Source organism: Mustela erminea, chromosome 8, assembly GCF_009829155.1.
Source record: "Mustela erminea isolate mMusErm1 chromosome 8, mMusErm1.Pri, whole genome shotgun sequence".
Taxonomy (NCBI): domain Eukaryota; kingdom Metazoa; phylum Chordata; class Mammalia; order Carnivora; family Mustelidae; genus Mustela; species Mustela erminea.
Genome location: NC_045621.1, coordinates 57,154,521 through 57,177,337, shown reverse-complemented (window position 1 = coordinate 57,177,337; position 22,817 = coordinate 57,154,521). Strand labels below are relative to the sequence as shown.

The following is a 22,817-nucleotide window of genomic DNA, read 5'->3' as shown; positions in this document are numbered from 1 at the left end:
TTGCTGCCATTGAATGATGCTAACCACCATATTAAGCAATAAAAGGAGAAGATCAAGTTTGGTAGGAAAGATGATGAGTTCATTTTCAAACATATTGAGTCAACAAATATGAATGGGCAGAAAAAAGTTGACTTTAGATCTAACCATTCTTATTTCATTTTTTGTTTTGTTTTGTTTTGTTTTGTTGCTGGATATAAAGGCTAAGAGTAGAGGAGATTAGCAAAAAAGAGATCAGTAAAAGAAGAACTAAGATAAAAAAGCAAGAAATCACACTGCTCTAAAACTCATGGCTGGCCATTCATTTCACGAATACTCACAGAACATGTACAATTTACAAGATAGCATTCTATAGAAATAACATAGGTCACTAAGCTATACCTATAAAACATAAGCTTAAAATGCCATAGAAATATAATACTAACATTCAGTTAGTTATCATACAAGGTTACAAAATTGACAAAAACAAATGCAAAAGTGGTAACTGCCCTTATTATTGACTGCTTATAAGATTTAGCTGTCATTAAAAATAAAAAGATCTAATAGTCATAATCTTACCTAAATGATTAAATATTTCACTCATGTTGTTTTCTGGTATGACACAATATGAAATAAATAACATCTAAAAAGCACTCCTGCCAAAAAATTTTGATTTGAATTTAGTCAAGCTTTTATACCTAACTTCCAGATTATGAAATAATGTAAGAAGTTTAGGAATAAGTCCAGCAGCACCAAGAGGAAAAAAATCAGAAAAAAATCTAAAATGTGGAAAATTCTAGAGGACAACTTTGGGCCCTCAAAAAGTCAATGTCATAGAGGAAAATAAAATCCTGGAATTGTTCCAGATTAAGAGAAGCTTAAAAAAAGAAAAGAAAAGACATAATAATCAAAAAATGATTTAACATTGATTGCATTACTTTGAAGACATCACTATAAAAAGCATTTTGGAGACAAGTGAGGAAACATTAATAGGAACTGGAGTATTAGATGATATTAGGAAGGTATTATTACTTCCCCTAAGTGATAATGGTGTTGAGGTTGATAGAGAATACTTACTTTTAGAAGAAAGATGTCAATGAAATTTAAAGGCTGTTATTCAGAATCAAGGAAACAGAGCTCACCACCCCAGAGATGCGTCCTTCCTGCAAACAAAGGCCCCTAGCTCTCATGGGTCTGCACTACCACCACTTCACCATGGATGAAGATATGTTGCACTCAGGGTCAACAACAGCTCCCACACATGCAAGGCCGACTTTGCCGATCACAACACCCGCTAGGCAGCCTTCCCCTCTATTATGGGGCGAACCTGGCCCCAGGACGTTATGGTAGGCATGGGCCAGAAGGACTCCCACATGGGCAACGAGACCCAGAGCAAGAGGGGCATCCTGACCCTGAAGTACCCCATCAAACATGACATGGAAAAGATCTGACACCACACCTCCTACAACAAGCTGCGCGCGGCCTCTGAGGAACCCTGCATGCTGCTGAGTGTCCACAGGTTCACCACCATCCCTGCTGAGCAGGAAATCATGTGTGACATCAAGAAGAAGCTGTGTTATGTCACCCAGGACTTTGAGCAGGAGATGGCCACCCAGCCTCCAGCTCCTCCCTGGAGAAGCTGTGAGCTGATAGATGGGCAGGCCATCACCATTAGCATCACCATCGGTTCTGCTGCCCTGAGGTCCTCTTCCAGTCTTCCTTCCTGGACAGGAATCCTGTGGCATCCTCAAAATACCTTCAACTCCAACATGAAGTGTGACGTTGACAACCACAAGGACCTCAAAATCAACATTGGGCTATCAGGGGGCACCACCGTGTCCCCCAGCATTGCTGATGAGATGCAAGAGACCACCGCCCTGTCGCCCAACACCATGAAGATCAAGATCATTGCACAGCCTGAGTACAAGTACCCTGTGTGGATTGGCGGCTCCATCCCAGCCTCGCTGTCCACCTTCCAGCAGATGCGGCTCAGGAAGCAAACAGGAGGACGACGAGTCCCACCCCTCCATCATCCACTGCAGGTACTTCTAGGTGGACTCATTGCCTTCCACCCTTTTTGGACAAAACTTAACTTGTGCAAAAAACGAGATGAGATTGGCATGGCTTTCTTTGTTCGTTTGCTTATTTTAATTTGTTTTGTTTTGGTTTTGATTTTGGATTGGGGGCGTGTTTGTTTTGTTTTTTGGCATTTGACTCAGGATTTAAAAGCTGGAACAGTAAAGGTGACAGCAGTTGGTTGGAGCAAGTATCCCTAAAGTTCTACAATGTGGCAGAGGACCAATTGTACATTGCTTTTTTTAATAGTCTTTCCAAATATCATGAGATGCATTGTTACAGGAAGTCCCTTGCCTTCCCAAAAGCATCCCCATTTCTCCGTGAAGAGAAGGGCCAGTCCTCCCCAGAGTCTACACAGGAGAGGGTGATGGCATTGCTTTTGTATAAATTATGTAGTCCAATTTTTTTAATCTTCTCCTTAACACTTGTTCTTTTTGTTTTATTTTGAATGGTCTGCCATCATGGTCCTCTCTATCTCCCCAACTTGAGGTGTATGATGAAGGCTTTTGGTCTCCCTGGGAGAGAAGTTGAGGCATGGAGGCAGCTGGGCTTACCTGTGCACTGACGTAAATCCAGTTCAATAAAGTGCACACCTTAAAGGAAAGAAAAGAAAGAGGAAAGGAAGGAAGAAAAGAGAGAAAGAAAGAAAGAAAGAAAGAAAGAAAGAAAGAAAGAAAGAAAGAAAGAAAGAAAGAAAGAAAGAAAGAGACTCACAAGAAAGAGTTCAAAAAAAGGAATTCAATAAGGGGGACTGGTTAAATAGGTGTAGGCAGAGTTGAAAGGGCAAAAAGGTAAAAAAGAGGGAATCCAAGTAGCAACAAAAGCAGAAAGCCACTGCTACCTTTTGAGTTGGAGGAACAATGGGAGGAGGTGGTGTTATCGGAGCCCAGCGGCCAGGGCTGTCCAGTGGGAACTGACAGGACTTGCCAATGGAAGTTTGGACCAGGGAGAAAGGGACTGTTTGACAAACAGTGCCAAAGACCCTTCCCAAAACACAGCAAGAGCAGTAGAAATATCCTGTCTTCTTTTCTCTCCTTACCATCTTATCTCCAGCCAATGCTTCCCATTAGCCAAAACCTAAGAAGAACCCAGTCACCAGAGAGTATGGGAAACCTATTTTGCAGGCACTGAGTCTCTAAGATACAGAACAATTCAGAGGAAGAGCATTAATGGATAAAGCAAGCAGATGACTGATCCCAGGAGGAAATTGTCATGGTGCTTGTGACTTATTTGCAAGTAGTTAAGAGAAAAAAATATATACATATATATATACAGATGAAACTAGTAAGATGAAATGTTAAATCTGGGTTGGTATGTGGATGTTCATTATAACTATTTTTCTATGTGTTTGAAAACTTTCAGAATAAAAAGTTGAAAAATCCATTCTAATACTCTTTGAAGGAGGGTATAAGAACCTGATACAAGGTCATGGCCACAGGAATGGAGAGAGGAAATTCTCAAAATGAATTTGACAAAGTTTCTCATTAAATCCTAGTAACCAAGATGGGAAAATGTGGACCAGAGCAACATTTATCATCTTATTTTCCACCACTATACATTTGAGAGTTGAGTTTTCTATTTGTCACTCTCCCAAGGACATATCCTCTCTTATTCTCATGCCAGCTATAACCCCTACCTTATTTATCATACTCAAGAAAGTTTGACAAAATGGCAGTGAATGAGAGTGGCTTTAATTTGGTAGTAATCTTTTATCTACTCTATTTTTTAAGAAACAAATTAGCTATGAAACACCTCACAGTTGATTACAACAATTCAGTGTGTTGTGACATTAGAGTTGAGAAAACTTCAGCTAGAAAAATAGTATAATTATAAGACCACATACATGGTTGAACACTTCTATCCAAAGTTGTTGATTAATGGGTAGGTGTCAACCTAGACATGGCTCTGCATGATGCATGAGAGGGTCTGTCTTAGTTTGGCCCTGGCCAGTATTACATTTTTAAAAGTATCTTGGATAAGATTTAGAAAACAAGCTAATGTTGATGACTTGAGCCCTAGGGTAAGAATGAATGCATCATATGCCAGCTCAGAGTCCACAGAAATCTGGATCAACCAAAGTGATAAGCCAATAAAAATTTATATAATGGACATATGTGATTAGCCTTTTCCTTGAGTCCAGAAAATCCAACTAATTCTGCGACGTTCTGTACAGGTAACTAAAGATCGTTGAGTTCATTCTCTAGTTCTGCCATCAATTACCTGATAAATTTCAGCAAGCTACTTCAACTCTTTTTAACTCCCTCACTTCCTGCATCAGTAAAAGGGAATAATACTAACAGCTAATTCATAGTAGCTTACATGAGTTCATATATGTAAAGCAGTTGAATATCCCCGGCAGAGAGTAACAGAAACAATATGAGTTATGAGTGTCGGGTGTGGGGGAGTACCAGTAGTAGTGTTACCTAGTAAATAGTTATGAGAAAGATTTAGTAGTTGACACAATTAATAGAGTTCAGTTGTAGAACAGACTTACCAAAGGAGTGCATGTCATTTAGGGCTTTATTTAATTAGAATCCCTCTGCCTGAAATGAGGTTGATGAAAGTCCTGACCGGCTCTGTTCTGCTCAGGCTGCAACTGAAGCGTGGGTTTGAGACTGGGTGCCATAAACAAATCGGAGTCTGTTCAACAGACCTAGGACACAGGAACTGTTGATCCAATCGGAAGTGTCAGTCTGTCTTTAGAAGTTTAGTGATCTGTCAAATGAAATTTAGAACTTATTCTGTGTGACTCCCCCATCGATTTCTCCAGAACCAATCAGTAAAAATGACCACGACATAGATTCTGAGTTCACATAATGAAAATCTTCCTTGTGATCAGAATGAAGGAGATGTACTTCGGAGTGTGTTAAGTTACCTGTCACCAAATGATAAGGGATTGTACATCAGGGTGACCACCTGGCATAGATATAATGGGATTCAAATCCAAAATGGGTGATTGGATTAGATGTCTTGTGACATTGACCCTCAGAAACCCTGCAAGATTATCCAATGCAATCTAAGGATTCTAGAGTTGTTTTTTAAATACATTCTTAACTGCTTCCCAGACTGCTGCCTCTTGAGCTCTTAATGGGTTTTTTTAAGATTAGGGCCAAAGGTCTTTATTTGTTTTCCCTACTGCCAAATAAGTTAAATACTCAGTGTGTTCATTTTTTAAGGAAATGAACTTGAAATGATTAAACAGGAAATATGCACTTAGCTCCTAATATCAGCTGCATCAAAACAAAATCAATTCTGTTTCAAATGGAATGCTATTGGAGAGTTGTTCAGAAATCTGTTGATACTAAAGAAATATTGAAGGTGAATGCATCAGGGAGAGGAAATGAGAAACTTAAAGATATCTTTAATGCTAAAAGGCATTCAGTCCTCCTGTCGTCAAAACCTTGACAATATCTTTAAAATGCCTCTGTGCATTTGAGGTGTAAATATGTTGGGCTAAAAGCCAGTGACATGCGGATTAAAAAAAACAGCAACAAAAAACTTTTCTCTGCTAAATCCTCCATCAAAATATAGAAATTTGAATTTTGAAGACATCCAATTACTGACCAGTACTGACACCATGAATACATAGTGGGAGAAGAAACACCAAACCCAGAACAGAAAAATCCTGATAGTTCTGACACCTTTATGTGAACACACTGGTCACTCATCTCCCACATGGCCTCAGTTTTTAATCACTAAGCATACTTTTTAAGACTGAGAAATAGCATGTTAGCACATTCTATGGAGTAACACCTTGTTTCCTTCTCTAACTAGCTCTGCTGCTTGGCCAAGGGAACCATTTTCCAACTCGGTCAGTGCAATCAGGTGATTTACACCAAACAGAGTTTTTCAAGTTGATATCATAGAACTTCACCTAGGTTTGTGGGTCTTATTAAATAACCAAAAAATATGTTCAAATCACTACCTTCTAGTGAAAGATGAAGATAGCAGCATGAAATCTAAATGACGTGTATTCTAGCTTTACTCTGTATTAGGTTTTCATGTTTTGCCCACAGGAAAAAATACAAAGTCATATATTTTTTTTAAAGGATTATCTTGAGGGGAGGGGATTTTTTTTTTTAAGATTTTATTTATTTATTTGACAGACAGAGATCACAAGTAAGCAGAGAAGCAGGCAGAGAGAGAGGAGGAAGCAGGCTCCCTGCTGAGCAGAGAGCCAATGCGACTGGGCTCCATCCCAGGACTCTGGGATCATGATCTGAGCCGAAGGCAGAGGCTTTAACCCACTGAGCCACCCAGGCGCTGGGGAGGGGATATTTTTAAACCTGAAGTTTAATTTGACTGTTGTTTCCAAATTTTAAAACATGGACAAATTTAAAATAGCTTCCCGAAAACAGTAATAAGTGAAATTGACAACCAGCAAACCTTTATCTTGTAGTAGTTTAAACTAAACTATGATATTCTTCCGTGAGAACTGGATTCTTTGTTTTCCAGGGCTCACAATTCATTTCTAGAGCCAAAACTCTGTAGTTCACCACATCCCGGACCAAATGCTCCAGCTTCCTGCTTAGAAAGCTTCCATGCCTTCCGGTCCAGGTACCTTCAAGAGGAACTGAGAAATGCTTCCTCTCCTATCTTATTAAGGATATGGGATGTTCTGTTTGGTTTGGTTTGGTTTGGTTTTACTAGGAATTCCATCAGAAATGAGGTGCAAACAGTCAAAAATAAGAATGCACAGTATTAATAGAAATAAGATAGCTTACATCATCAAGTCGATCTACTTTTTAGAATTTTTGTCTTTCTGAATACTATTGTACACAATCCTAAGAAGTAAGTATTGGCCAACATCTATTATAGTGAATAATTTCTCTATGGCATTATTTTAATAGAGAAAATTTTGAAAACAGATAAGTGAACAACAATAAAGACACTCATCTAAATTATTTTTATCAAGTGTATTTAATAACATTGGAAATTTTAGAAGCCAACTTGAAAACTATTATCTCTTTGAGAGTCAGCTCAAACTTAAAGGCAATACAACTGAGAGAAAAATGTTTTATGATTCTAAAACAGGTGGTTAACAACTTCAGCTTTTCTTTACCTATTAGTGCATTAGCAGATTTCTTTGACAGCAAATTACAAATGTGTGCAAAGTAGACAAAGTACAAGGCAGAATGAAGAAAAAGCTCCCCCCAAAAGACATTTTTCTATCCCCAGAACACTTTGTCATGAAGTGCTGGTAAAAATTTTCCCTGCTTTTTATCCTAGGCTTCCCTGTCAATATCACCCAAAAAACTTTTTTTAAAAATATATTTAATGAGGTGCGCCTGGGTGGCTCATTCTTTTAAGTATCTGACTTGATTTTGGCTCAGGTCATGATCTCAGAGTCTTGAGACTGAGCTCCTTTTTGGGTTCTGTGCTGGGTGTGGAACCTGCTTAAGATTCTCTCTTTCTCTCCGCCCTTCCTCACCTCTCTCTCCCCCCCATATATATAATTTTATTTATAATATATATAATATATAATATATTTATTTATTTATATAAATATATATATTTATATTTAATGAAGAACGACTTAACATTCCCACAGGACTTAAAATTCCCACAGGTGACCATCCATAAAGTTAAAGTAACCTACTTTTCCTGAGATAATAAGGATCTTTTATTTATCGCAGTCTTATGTGGTTTCCAATAGAGTGGATACTCAATAATATGTTTATGGAATAAGTCAATGAAAAAAACCCCAAAAGAATGAAACGATAGATGGGAGAGAAGAAGAAATGCTGCATTATGAGAGGTTTAAAAAAACTGAATTTTCCAAAATGAGGGATCTTATAGATGACTGCACTGATTAATAAAAGCAAAAAGCCAACCTAATACCACATCATTTTATTTGATGGTTTTCTGATTTGTCTTTCAGTATATGCCTAACAAGCAAATACTCCCTTCTGTATAGTTATTATGCAAAATCCACACTTAAAAGTTGCATGACCTCAGACAAGAAACCAACCCTCACCAAACCTCTTGCTCTTCATCTGCACAGTGGGAATCAGTAGTGTAGCAAAGTTAAATGATTTGTGGAACTGGTGGGACTGAGCCTGGGACATGTTAAACATACAATAATTATTCATTAAAACGATGATTATCACCTTCCTCCTCTTCAGCCGATTCATTAAATGCAGAGAAAACAATACATTATTCGTAGAAAGATTTTCAAAATGAGGGGCACCTGGGTGGCTCACTTGGTTAAGTGTCTGATTCTCAATTTTAGCTCAGGTCATGATCTCAAGGTCCTGGGCTGCAGCGCTGTGCTGGACTCTGTAGTCAGCACACAGTTTGCTTGAGATTCTCTCTCTTCCTCTGCACTCCCCACCCCCGGGTTCACTCACAGACTCTCCCTTTCTCTCACATAAATAAAAATTTTAAAGGCTTTTAAAATCAGATCCTTTGGAGGAGCCTGGGTGACTCAGTGTGTTAAAGCCTCTGCCCTCATCTGAGCTCATGATCCTGGGATCATGCCCCACATCAGGCTCTCTGCTTGGCAGGGAGCCTGCTTCCTCCTCTCCCTCTCTGCCTGCCCCTCTGCCTACTTGTGATCTGTCTGTCAAATAAATAAATTTTTTTTAAAAATCTTTTAAATCAGATCTTTTTATAAAAATGGTTTTAATTTGTGTTAAACTCAACTATACAATAATAGGATGCAAAATTTTCCTCTCCTTAAGAGCAGAGTCTCTGCAGCTTTTAGCTTTCACCTCCCACTGCATCTGCATTAACTAACTCTCTTCCAGCCACAAGTCGACGGCAGTCAAGATTTGTGAAATGTTATGTAAGAACCAATGCACAGCAGCACAAATTCTTCCCCTGCCTGGTGTTGACCTCACTGAAATTTTGTTTGTGTGGATTTACTTTTATACACCTTTTTCAACAAAGTCATGAATTTCAGTTGCATAGAGGAGACTGCTGAGTCAGGTTTCTGAGCAGTCATGAGAAAAGGGGAACCTGAGAGCTGGAAATAGAAGAGGAAGGTAAAGTACATGGCAGAACTGGAGTAGAGTGTCTTGCAGAGAAGATCTTTTGCAAAGAAGAAAAGACTTTTGAGAGAAAGACCTGATGCTTGGAGCTATACATGCATGTCTACAGAGGCAAGCAAATGGGAAACTAGTAAATGTGATGGCGGACGTCCTGAGCTTCAGCATAAATCTGGGCTTCTGCCAACACTCACTGAGCCTTTCCCATGCACCACAGAGCTCAGATCACATGATCCATCTTCCTGCAATGCCACTAGAGTGGTACCATTAGCCTCATTCTGGAGATGAAGATGCTGAGTCATAGAAAGGTTGAAAATGGGCTGAGGTCACACCTAGCAAATGGCAAAGACAGAATTTGAACCCAGGCAGTATGACTCCAGGGACTGTGGGCTTAAATAATACAACACTGTCCTTATGATTAAATATATATGCTTTTCTTCTTCTCTTCTCTTCTTCTCAGGGTGTGAGATATACCTCACCAGTTTTGCCAAATAGGTTAAATCAAAGCTAAGTAAAAGTTTTTGCAAGCTAAGATTTATGGTTATTCTTTATCTCTGGGTCCAGGATGAGGAGAAAAATTAAAACTGAGTCAAAAATTAGACAGGCAGGGGTGCCTGGGTGGCTCAGTTGGTTAAGTGGCTGCCTTCGGCTCAGGTCATGTCCCAGAGTCCTGGGATTGAGCCCTGCATCGGGCTCCCTGCTCAAAGGAGAGCCTGCCACTCTGCCTGCTTGTGCTCTCTCTCTCTCCCTCTTTCAAATAAATACAGAAAATCTTTTTTTTTTTTAATTAGAAAGGCATTGGTCATTTGGAAAAAAAAAGTCAAAAAACAGGAAAGGAAGGAAGGAAATAAAAAAAGGAAAGGAAGAAAGGAAGGAGGAAAGAGGGAAAAGGAAGGAAGAGGGAGGAAGGAGAAACATCTCTGTATAAAGACTATCCATAGCAAAGGCTAACAAACTTAACAAACATCTTATTGAAAGTTTAAAGAAGATTCTGAAGATTTTCTTAAAATTGCTTGACAGTCAATGGAAACCAATTGTACACTATTCAGTTTACACACTATTGCTGTGGTTCACATCTGCCCATGATAGATATTTCTTTTTTGAAAAGAGCTCCCTGATGTTTACCCTCCCCCACCATCTCAGGGCAAACCACTTGCAGCCTAGACCCATGACCCAGACAGATCTGGCCATTAAAAGTTCTGCATCCCTCTGATCAATGTGTGGAAAGTCTACCAACCATAAGATTTTTATTGGGATTACTGAGAAAAAGAAGGATTCTTCCCAGAAGTTGCCAAGCCAACTTGCAAGCCAGTGTTCCAAGCCTGGCCTTGGTGGTTACCATGTTTTTGCACTACTAGGCAAGTCTTGTTCAAATAATGATAATGTCCTAGACATAGGAGAGGGACACAGATTCCTGAAGTCCTCTTGTGTGCACCTGGATCCAACTGAGCCTACCAACTTGACTTTGCAATTATATGGGCCAACTGAAAAAAGTGTTTTAAGGCAGCTTGATTGGCTATCTGCCTCTTACAGCAGAGAGAACCCAGACTGAACTATTAATATGAGACATGTAAAATGCCCAATGATAGTCTCTTTACTTAGTCATATATCTTTATTATTTTAATTTGTGTTCACAGACAGAAAGAATAAAAGAGTAGTTTCACAGAGGATTTTAATCTTCCAACCTCTGTATTTCTTTAAGTTCTAAAATTTCTTTCCTGCAAATTCTCCTCCCATTTTTTTTTTAGGAGCCCACACTTCACAGATCTGGTGGACCATTATCTGGCATATTAGCTATTTCCTCAAACAGCTGTTTTATTAAGTGTCATAAATTAGCACAAGAGGTCAAAGACTTTGTTAAGAACTTAATATTACAAAATTCCCTAAGTGTTGCACTAGATTATTTGGGAGATTTCTTTTAAAAAATTAACATACCCAATGGAAATCTGAAATTAATGGGTGTAGGTAAAATAGTGGCCCCCAAATTTTACTGTGCATAAGAATTGTGTAGGAAAATTGATGAATTGAATATTCCAGGCTCCTATCCACAAAAATACCCTAGGGAAATCAGAGCCTGGAATCTGAAAGTCTACATCTTCACTAAGCTCTTGAAGTGATTCTGATGTAAGTAGTTTCAGACCACCAGCCTTGAGAAATTCTTGAAATTCTCACTGAGCTTCAGCGAAGATGTTAGTTTGAGCTTGTAAATTGTGGATCTTTATCTCCAAGAAAGTCGAGGATCATTAAGGATAAACTTGAAATTTTGCCGAATTTTACTTCCTTGTAGTCTGGTCAGCATTGAATGACATAATGCATATAAAGGATTTCATCGTTCATATCATTAGCATGTGCTGAGAGCAATCATTTTTAACATGCTTATTATAATGGAATTAAAAGACAACAGACTTCTTCATCTTGGCATATTCAGAGTCCAGCTTTTTGAAATGTTCTTCTCTCACTAAAAATGTCAAGGTTCAAGAAGGCTAAATACTGCACTGATTTTTTAAGCTTTTGTCTCTTGGTATTAAACCTGCGAATGTCGAGTTAGAGGAAAATATACACCACATTTGTATGTGCATCTCTGACCCATTTACCAAATAATCTCTAAGCCTGCAAATTTTGAGTGGGCTCAGAGTAAGAAAAATCAAATAAGTACAGTCTACAGTGCAAGCTGCTCTGTCTCTTGAACTTTAGAAGAAAATACTAGTAGAAATAGAATCATTTCACCCAAGACCATCAGACCAAGACCCTCCAGCTGCCTCTGGTTGCCTCTTACTTCTTTACATATTTTTAGTCTTTAACTCTTGGGTTATTTTCTTCCCTCTTAGTTGGTTTAAGGTCCTAAACAGTTTGTAGGCATCCCTGGCCTTCAATCACGATACTCTTAAGGTCCTCAACCATGTCAGTTAAATTGGTACAGGACTGTTTATTCAAACATTGGCAAAGCTGAGTAACCCATAACCAAGCAAAGGGGAAATATCACTTGATTACAAATTATTATGAGACATATCTTCATGGCTCAAATGTGGAAGTCTAGTATTTTGTTTTTGAAGTATCATGTGAGCCTTAATAATAATCTTTTTCTTACTATTTGTATTGCAGAAACCAAATACATGACCTCCAGGGTCTTAATTGTTGCCGTACAGTTGCTGCCATGGAACGTAAGCCAACCAGTGATCCTCCAACAAGGAGAACAAGAAGACCTGACAATGAAAGAGATGAAAAACAACTACCATTCTAAACTCAATACACAATAGTGACATCTCAAAGAACTGTGCGGACCTGGATCAGTCACATCCTCAGAAGATAACAGTTCATCAGTTCATCTTTTTGAAAGGGAGTCTGATGAAGTTTTAAAAAAAAAGCCCAGATGGTAGCTGTGAGGGGATATCTGAAAATTGAAGCAGAGAATACAATTTGCAAAACTGTACCAAGGCTCACAAAAAAGATGAACTATCCTAAACCATAACATGCAAGACAAGTAATTTAAACTCATGCCATTTTAACATATCTCATTTAGATCCCTGGGTTCCAAGATAAGACCAGGGACCAATGGATTCCTGTGTTAAAGATAAGACCACTGACTGTCCCAGCAATTTAACTAGTTTACAAATTCTTACTAATCCTTGACAAGACCACTCAATGGCTAACTCCCCTTCAAATCTTATAAAACCTCCTCGATTCACCCATTTGTGACACTCCCCCATGGCTCCCCAGTGTGTGTTCTCCCTTGCAGGAACAAGCTAATAATCTTAACCTTTGTGTTGCTGTTGATCTATGGCTAAGAGGATACAACCAAGCACCCTGTCACTTACAAATGACTGGTCTGATAGAACAGTAGCACGACTTACTGAAAATTCAGTTAGAGGACCAGTTATGAGACCATACTCTGAAATGTTTGGTTTCTCCCTTACAGGTTATAGTACAAACTTTGAATCAGCAACAAGTAGGATGCTATTTCTCCCATAAGCAGGATAGCAGGAGTGGCTCCTTCCAGTGTTAAACCCAGATTATTTGATTATTTGATTCCTGTTCTTCCCAATTTTGTATTCTACAGATTTGGAGGTCTTAGAGGAATGCTTCACCAACGGACACAACAATGATTTCACTGAATTGGAAGTCTGAGACTACTATGTGGCTATTTTGAGTTCCTTATGCTTTTGTGTCAGCAGTGAAAGAAAGGGGACACTTACTGACTGGAGTGATTGATCCTGATTGCCAAAGAGGAACCAGTTTGTAGCAACAAAATCGGAGTGGGGAGGATAATGCATGGGACCCAGGGAGTCTGTCAAGTACTTCCCAGTATTTCCACTTCCGATAGCAAAATTATTGGAAAATTATAATAACTAAAGAAAGGCATGACCACTAAAAATTCAGCCCTTTAATAATAAAGATTTGAGTCACCCCAATAGTTAAAGGATTTAGGTGAGTTGAGGTGCTGGCTGAGGGCAAAGAAAACATGGAATGTTTAGTGGAAGAAGAAAGTTATAAATATCACTATAGCCACCTGAAACTAGAACTGTAGCAACTATTTTCTTCCTTGCTTGTTACATAAATATAAATAAATATATCATATAGTACATAATATATTATTATAATGTTGCATTATTTTATTACTTTGTATATCATATATTATATAAGATAGTATGTATTATAATATATATTTGCATATATTGACCTTTTTTTCCTTCCTCTTTTATCCTTATTATTTTGAAAAGATTGCTGGTAGTGATTAATGTTAAAATTTAGTCATCATATTGCAGAATATTTATATGGGACTGGGAATAACCCCAGGACTAATTAATATCACCCAGAGATGGACGCCATGATCTCCCTGTATTACATATTATATATTAGGTTATTAATTTTATCTTGTGCCTTTATTTTCCCCTTTCTGAGGAAAAGATGAAAACAACTTCTTTTGTAGGGGAGTAGCTGCATACATTTGTCATTGTTGCTGTGCAGAATTTCAAATATGTTTAGAAGGGACACATGGACACCAAGTCACCCCAAATTTGGACTGTCCCCATTTTTCAGCTGGCCATCACCTCCAAACCCATCCTTCTATACTCTGCTTTGGAATCCTGTCAATAAAAACCTGCAAACTGTATTCCTCCTTCACCAGCTGGTTGAGAGAGGGCATAGGTGGGAGACAGAAAGGCCAGAGGGCCAGAGGCCAGAGGAAGGAGAGGATGGATTTCCTTCTGTTTGCCTCCTGTTCTTGCCCATGATACTCCAACAACTGCCCCTCGTCCTGGCAGCAGCTGTTGGAGCTACTCTGTTTTTTTTCTGGCACTTCCAGAACCAACTTCATAATGCCCCCTCAAACACACCAGCTCTAAACAGTTCTAGTGCCATCTCTTTAGAGGTTTGAATTCCAACCCCCAGGGTCTCTATTCATTTTTCTTTTTAATTTTTAGTAATTGCAAACTCTTCCTTCTATGCTTGCAACCCTGGAGTAGTAGCTCTTCCTACCACTGCCATCTCTATCTAAATGCAATGTCTTGGGCCCCTGGGTGGCTCAGATGGTTAGGCGTCTGCCTTTGGCTCAGGTCGTAATCCCAGGGTCCTGGGATTGAGTCCCACATCAGGCTCTCTGCTCAGCGGGGAGCCTGCTTCCTTCCCCCTCTCTCTGCCTGTCTCTCTGCCTACTGGTGTTCTCTGTCTGTCAAATAAATAAATAAAATATTTTAAAAATGTGTATCTATCTATCTATCTATCTATATATAAATGCAGAGTCTCATTTTTGCTCTTTGATTCTTTAGCTGCCATTTAACCAAGGTCCTAGATTCAATTCTCCTTGTTAAAATAACTGCTGTGGTCTCTTTTTCCTGACTAGACACTAAAAGAAGCAAATATAAACAGGACTACTGGCCTAAGATGGCATTTAGCACACAGCGTTCGCCTATCTAATTAGGCTGAGAATTCCTGTAGTAATAACATTCCACTTTCATAACAGGGATCCACAATGTCCTCATTCAAAGTCTTCAGAGCCAGAAATGTTTCATAGTTCAGACTTTAGGAAGTAAATAGTGTATATACATTAAATCGTGTAATAGCTCCAGTGGGGTATGGGATAATACTTCATCATTAAACAGTTGAGGGAATAAATATTTCTTTGAATCAGTTCAGGTCAAGTTTTGCCAACAAATGAGTTAAACACATACGCACAACTTCTGGTTTTCAGAACTTTTTAATTTTGAACTATAATAAAGTAATCTGAACTTTATCAGGAAACACTACTAAAGGACTAATCAAAGGCCCACTATATTTTTTAATCTAAGATTGCATTAAAGTGTTTTCAGGAAAACTCTGAGTAAATCTAAGTAGAGAGGTAATATCTGACTTAAATTTAAGCAGAAACAAGAGGAAAAGCTTTGAACAGACTACTGCAGTAGTCTTTAGAAAAATTGCCCCCATTTACCTGAGAGTTAGTGAATGAGTTCTCTGGCAGAAGGGAAAATCTAGTCTGACAGCCAATCGTAAGGAGTTTATGTTTGAGTTTATATTTATATCTGGGTTAATGAAGTTTCATGTAAAATTCAGACAGTGGAACTCCATCAGAGAAATCATGACAGCAATCTGTGGAACATGCTCTAACATACCAATTTGCTATTTGGGTTTTTTATGTATTATGACATTAACTGGAAAAAAACCCCACCCGTATATAACTACATTCTTGATAATTTAAACATATCAAGCTAACTGCCAGAAAAAAATTTTAAAAAGAAACAGGTAAAAATGATTGCTCTTGAGAAGTGGGACTGAGGGAATTGGAAACGGGGAAGGGGTAGAGGAATTTTTGTTTAGATTTCTCTGCCTTATTCGATTTATAACTAGGTGAATTGTTCATTTAATAAAGGACTTTTAATTACTGCCCTAAAATGTACAAACGTAAAATGGAACATGTCCTTTTGAGTTGTTAGTTGATAGAGCTTAATTTATAAAACACAACTATATAGGTTTTTCAGTTTCCGAATAAAATTTAAAATTTGATTTAATAAAAGTGACTTCAGTAAAGCTGACTCAACGGCTAGCTCTAGATGACCCAGTCAAAGCGCGACTATTGCTCTTCTCCTCCCTGAAACCAATCTAAACAACCAAACAATGATAAAAACAGGGACGAAAACTTCATCTCCAATGAAGCTGGAAAATAATCACAACCTCAAACCACAAACTATGAAAACCAGCTGCCAAAGGACAGTAGATGCTGGACCAAAATGAAAGAAAGAGGCTGGAAGGAAAGACGTCAAGCTGACAGATCTTTTGCAGTATAGGCCAAGTTCCCCCAAAGCAGCATGAGGCCCCCAAGGGCTCAATCAGTGATCCCTAGGTTAGAACAGTCTGTTCTTGGAGTGTGCCCAGGAATATCCCTGAAGCCTTCTCTAACCTGTGAACAGTACAAGATGTGGAGCTGAGTGAGAAACACTGAGACATGACACTTAGACAAGAAGTCTGCTTGTGTGGCCACATGGATAATACAGGATAATAAGCAAGCAGATTTCATAGCAGATAATCACAGACCTGCTTATTTGTACAAATATTTAGTTCTTACACTTTGCCAAGAACTGCTCAAGGTGGTCTCCTGGGTGGCTCAGTTGGTTAAGTAACTGCCTTCAGGTCAGGCCATGATCCCAGAGTCCTGGGATCAAGTCCCATGTCAGACTCCCAGCTCCATGGGGAGTCTGCTTCTCCGTCTGACTTTCTCCCCTCTCATGCTTTCCCTTTCTCTCTCTCAAATAAAGAAAATCTTTTCTTAAAAAAAGTAAAAAGGAAAAGAAAAGGAAAAACAAGAACTGCTAAGCTATGTCACAAATTTTTATCCTGATGCCTCTCTTAATACTGATGCCTCTGTGAGGTAAGTCCTATTACCATCACTAACCCTCTGTTACAGGTGAGGACACTGAGGCACTATGAGGTGAAGTGTCTTGCCCAGGGCTGTAGCTCGTGAGTGACAGAGCCTGAATTCAAATTTAAACAGAAGGTCTCCAGAGTTCATGGTTGTAACCACCAAGTTAGAGCGCCTCTTTGAAGGGAAAAAGGAATGAATGAAAAAAATGAAGGAAACATCTTCACACACAAAAACTCCGTCATCATTAAAAAGGAAGCCAAACTGCTCACCCAAGGAGAGTACTAAGAATACTAAAAACCCAGGGAACAGACATGCCCACAGACAGAGCCTGAACAGAATGTGCTGGAAAGTGCTCTGAGACTTTCAGAGGTTTCATAAACTATGATTTCTCACATTGGTCTTACTTCAGCTTAGTCTGCTAAAGTGAAACCACCTGCTGCTTCAGTTCGCCGTCTGGGCCCCTTTCCTCCAAATTATTGAGGTCATAGTGAGTTGTGACCAGATTCCCCTCCTTCAAAGATGAGAAATAATCAGGAACGGAACTGTGAGGCCAATGATGAGGAAAGGAACAAAACAAAGGCAATTAGCCTGCAGAAAGACATGTAGATGAGTAGCTGAAAGAAAATAAAACCAGTACAGAAAACAAATGGGAAAAAAAGTAGACTTAGTACTTAAAGTGGAGTCAAAGATATGGAGGAAAAGAAAATCCAAATCACACACACGTACATGCACACGTATGTCCTATACCATACAGGACTTCACTGTGAGCCATGGAGAAATTACACTATCCCAGAGACAATTAATGCCCATTGGCCAGTGTGTTAAGAAAAGAGCTCCAGAAAATTCTAAGAGTTCTCAAATTACTCCTACTTCAGCTTACTCTCCGGGCTCTTCTTTCCTCATATTTCTCTCCAAAATAGTTTATTCAGGAAGAATGCCCCATATTTAGAAATGACTACTTTTCAAAAACAGATCAACTTAGAATATATACAGAAATAATTCAAGTAAAAGAACTAACACAAAACAGATGAAAAACCACACATGAATTTTTGCTGTAGAATAAGCCAAAAAGTTCTCCATTAAATAAGAGAACTTAGAAGAAAACAATGGTCTTTATGCAGCAAGAGTCAAAGCAGAGAGCTAACATTTACTAAGTAACTAAGTCCTGGGCACTAAACGAACTCTTTAAATATAAATAATTACAAATGTATTTTTGTGAGGGCCAGGAAATTTCATAATAAAATCACCTAAAAGGATTAAAAACACTTTTTTCCTCCAAATTTTTATTTAAACTCCAGTTAATTAACACACAGTGTAATATTAGTCTCAGGTATAGAATTTAGTGATTCATCACTTACATACAATACCCAGTACTCAGCACAACAAATGTCCTCCTCCATATCATCACCTACTTTACCCATCCCCACCCACTCCCCCCCACTTCCCCTCTAGTAAGGAAGAGTAGCTTTGGATTTCCCCAATACAGTACTCAACTCTAGAGAATACCAGAAGAATGTCTGCAAAGATCATAGGAAAAAAAGCCAATCAAACATTCACTCAAGTATAAAAACAACAGCTACTTTCAAACATGAATGAATTTATAGTTAATCTGAATCTTCTTAAATATATTTGAAGAAGTACTTCACTAACCAAGAGACAAATAGAGAAAATGTGACAAAAATCCTGGCCATGGTCTTTAAATTAACTTGGATGTAGAACTAAAACTGAACAATGGGGTTACAAAATAAAACGTAAATGTTATGAATCAAAGCAATGTAGAAATAACAATATTACTCAGAAAATCTACAAGTTGGTAGGTAAAGATGTGATCAGTTTTTGTGAAAAGGGGGCATGGTCAGTTACACTATTTAAAAACCAATGAACCAATATGAAAAAATAAAAAATAAAATGAGATAATAAAACCCAGTGAAGTTTACCCCTAACACTGTACTTAGTGATGAAAGATTGAATGGTTTCCCCCTAAAATTGTGAATAAGACAAGGAATTCCACTTACACCACTCCTATGCAATATTCTGTTAAGGGTTCTAGGCAAAGCAACAAAGTAAGGGAAACAATTATAAGACATATAGATTGGAAAGGAAGAAGTGAAAATATTTTTATTCCCAGTCTCTATAACCCCCTATGATCAGCAAATAAACTCAAAACTATTACACATTGATAAGAGAAATCAAAGATATAATAAATGGTTAGATATTCTATCTTGATGGATTGGTAAATTCAGTATCATTATGATCTCAATCCTACTGAAATTCATCTGCAGATTCAATGCAACTCCCAATCAAAATGGCAGAAGACATTTTTGTAGAAACTAAGTTGATTCTAAAATTTATATGGAAAAAAACAAAGGTTTTAGAATAACCAAATGATTTTGAAAAATAAAAAGTTACAGGATTCATACATTCTGATTCTAAGGCTTATTAAAAAGTCATTACCCAAAAAGCTTTATATTGGCCAAAGGATAGACATATAGATAATAGAACAGGACAGAAAGTTCAGAAATAAAACCATGTATCTATCATTAAATTTTAGCACAGTCATTCAATGGACAAAAGATAGTCTTTTCAACAAATGATGTTAGAACACCTGGGCATCTATATGTTAAAAAAAAAAGTGACCCTTGATTCACATCTTCAATCATTTGCAGAAATTAATTCAAAACCAATTATAGATCTAAATGGAAAACTTAAAACCATAAAACTTCTGGAAGAAAATATGAATCTCTGGAAACTTGGGCTAACAAACACTTCTAGATAACATACAAAAAGGACAAACTGTAAAAGAAAAAAGTTGGTAGGCTGGATACATACCTCACACCATAAACAAAAATTAACTTGAATCTTTAACCTAAATGTAAATTAAAATTATTGACAAAGACTCTTTGCTTGACCAAACTTCAGTCAGGCACCTTTTTCTAGCCCATCTATCCACTTCTTTATAAAATCCAGTTTTAGCAAGAATCCCACCACATCAGTCTAATCAGAACCTCCCATGCTCCATATTTGATCACTCTTGGTCTGATCAAGTTCCCCATGATGTGATCATGCTGATTTGTCTTAAGCAAGAACTCTGTTAGATGAGTTTAGCCAGAATCCCCCTTACCTCTAATACTCCCTCGTAGTAATTTTCCATTCACTGAATCCCACCTTGCTCCTTCACTATAAATCCTCACTTGCCTATATATTCAGTACTGAGCCCTGCTCTATACTGAGTACTATTGCAATTGTCAGAATAAAATCTGTTTTGGGACAGCTGGGTGGCTCAGTCAGTTAAGCATCTGCCTTCAGCTCAGGTCATGATCCTGGGGTCCTGGGATGGAGTCCCACGTAGGGCTCCCTGCTCAGTGAGGGACCTGCTCTCCCTCTGCCTGCTGCTCCCCCTGCGTCTGCTCTCTTTCTCTTAGAAAGAAAGAAAGAAAGAAAGAAAGAAAGAAAGAAAGAAAGAAACCTATTTTTACCACTTTACCGACCAAGCTAGGTTTTTTCCTTTGACACTACAAAGATTTTAGGGGAAAAAAAAAAAAAAAAAGACGAAGAAAGAAAAGAAAAGAAAATCTTTATGACACTGGGTTACCAAAAATATCTTAAATAAGACACAAAAAGTACAAACCATAAATAAAAAATGATAAACTAGACTAGTAGTCAGAATATATAAAGATTCCCAAAACACAGTGATAAAAAAACAAAGAAGCCAATTTTTAAAAATTGAGTACAAGATTTGAATAGGCACTTTGGCAAAGAAAAGATTCAAATGGCAAACAAATACATGAACGTATGTTCAACTTATTAGACATTAAGGAAATTCAAATTAAAGCCTCAGTGATATACTACCAAACACCTACTAGGATGGCTAAAATTTTCAAAGGTGACAATACCAGAAGTTGACAATGAATCAAAGCAACAGAATCTCCTGTATGTTTCTTTTGGAAATGTAAAGTGGTATGGCTACTTTGGAAAACAGCTTGACAGTTTCTTATAAGGTTAAACAAACAGCAATCCACTACTAGGTATTTATGCAAGAGAAATGAAAACATATGTCCACACAAACACCTCTACACAAATGTTTAAAGCAGCTTTATTCATAATCCCAAAATCTGGAAATGTCCCACATGTCTGTTGACCTGGGAATGGATAAACAACTTGTGACATATCCATCCTTAGATGAAAGGTTGAAGAAAAAAACCACTGACACATTTAACAACATAGACGAACCTCAAAATCATACTAAGTGAAAGAAGGCAAACGCTAATGATTACATAATGAATTACTCAATTTACATGACATTTCTGAAGAGCAAAACTGTAGGAATCAAAATCAGTGGTTGCCAGAGGTCAGGAGTGGGGTAAGAGGTTGATTACAAAGGCCTACAGGGAGGCTTTATGGTGTGAAAGGAATATTCTACCATATGTTAATGATGGTGACGTTTATACTGCTGTATATATGTGTCAAAACTCAAAGAACTATACACTTTACAAGGGTGAATTTTGCTATATATCCAAAAGAGTAAATTATACTTCCATAAATCTGATGTTCAAAAAGACACTAATTTATAAATCATGTAAATTATAGTTATAAAGAAGAATTGAAGGAATTGTAGTTAATTAAAATTAGGACTTGGCAAACAGGTGTATGGAAATAGACACTAGTTGGGTTTTTATTTATTTTTTTATTTATAATAAGGAAGCAATAAGTAGTGTCAAAAGTAAAAAAATTTAAAAATACAAGCTTAGGTAATCACCAAAGGGCTTAAAAACACATTATAAATCTTCTGAACTAGCAGAAGGAAAACACACATACACATTTGATTTTAAAAGTTTAGATAATTTAGCAAAATAAAAATAAAGCAGTTAACAGTAGAAATCATAAAAGATGAAAGAGAACTAACACCTAACCACGTCTGCATAACAATATATGTAAATGGAATAAAGCCACATATTAAAAGAAAAATATTTTCGGGTAGGTTTAGAAAATCAAACTCAACTATTTGTTGCATGCAAGAGATACATTCAAAGCAAGGTTAAGTAATGGGCATATATATGAGGTAATTAATTTTAAAGGGCTAATAGATTGATTACATTATTAATATCAAACAAAATTGAACCTACAGCAAAAAGTTCGAAATAAGACAACTAACTTCACTTTGTAATGATGAGTCAATCATAATGAAGGTCTGTTATGGATCATTAATACCAAAATCCTAGCATGAAAATTCCCAAGCAAGTACTGTGTAATAAACAAAGAGAAATACAGAAATATACAGAAGGGGGAAAGTTCACATAGTCTCTTGACCCATGACAGATCAAAAAACAGTAAAAAAGTAAAGATACAGGATCAAATTCTACAATTCATTCAGTCTCTCTAAAATTTTAATCTCTCTAAAATATATCACACCCTTCACCCTGCAAACAAATAATACTCCATCTTTAAATACCCAAAAAATATTCACAAAAATTTTGGCTTATGTAGGACTACAAAATACTCCCAATATATACAATGAACAAAAATAGTACAGAGCTTATTGTCAAATTTTAATACAAAGTAGAATTGATTTTTTAATGGAAAACAAAAATTCCCAACTGCCTAAAAATTAAGACTATTTAAAAAGTTGACTTAAAGGCAATAGAAACTGAAATTGAAAGATTATTTTTAGAATAATATTAATGACAATGCTACACATCAAAATCCATGTGTTATGGATAAAAGAATGCTTTGAAGAACAATCCAGAGTCTTATGCAAATTAACAAACAAGAAAAAAGAAAATAAATGAGTTCATATTTAAAACAAGAGGTAAAAAAAAGAATAAAAAAATAAATCAAAGGGAAGCAAAAAAACAAATTAAAGAAAAAATGATAAATTAATGATTTTGAAACAAAAAATAAAAGTGAAAGAAACATAACTGATTACT

The 22,817-nt window shown here is 37.3% G+C and overlaps 1 protein-coding gene across 1 annotated transcript; it reads left to right on the top strand.

Annotated features, from left to right (window-relative positions):
* Positions 1-1,447: 1,447 nt before the first annotated feature.
* LOC116597680 (actin, muscle-like) lies at positions 1,448-12,399 on the top strand. Its single transcript, XM_032355725.1, has 2 exons — positions 1,448-2,018; positions 12,144-12,399. The coding sequence occupies exons 1-2, from the start codon at positions 1,476-1,478 to the stop codon at positions 12,156-12,158; spliced, it is 558 nt and encodes a 185-aa protein (XP_032211616.1). The 5' UTR covers positions 1,448-1,475; the 3' UTR covers positions 12,159-12,399.
* Positions 12,400-22,817: the final 10,418 nt, after the last annotated feature.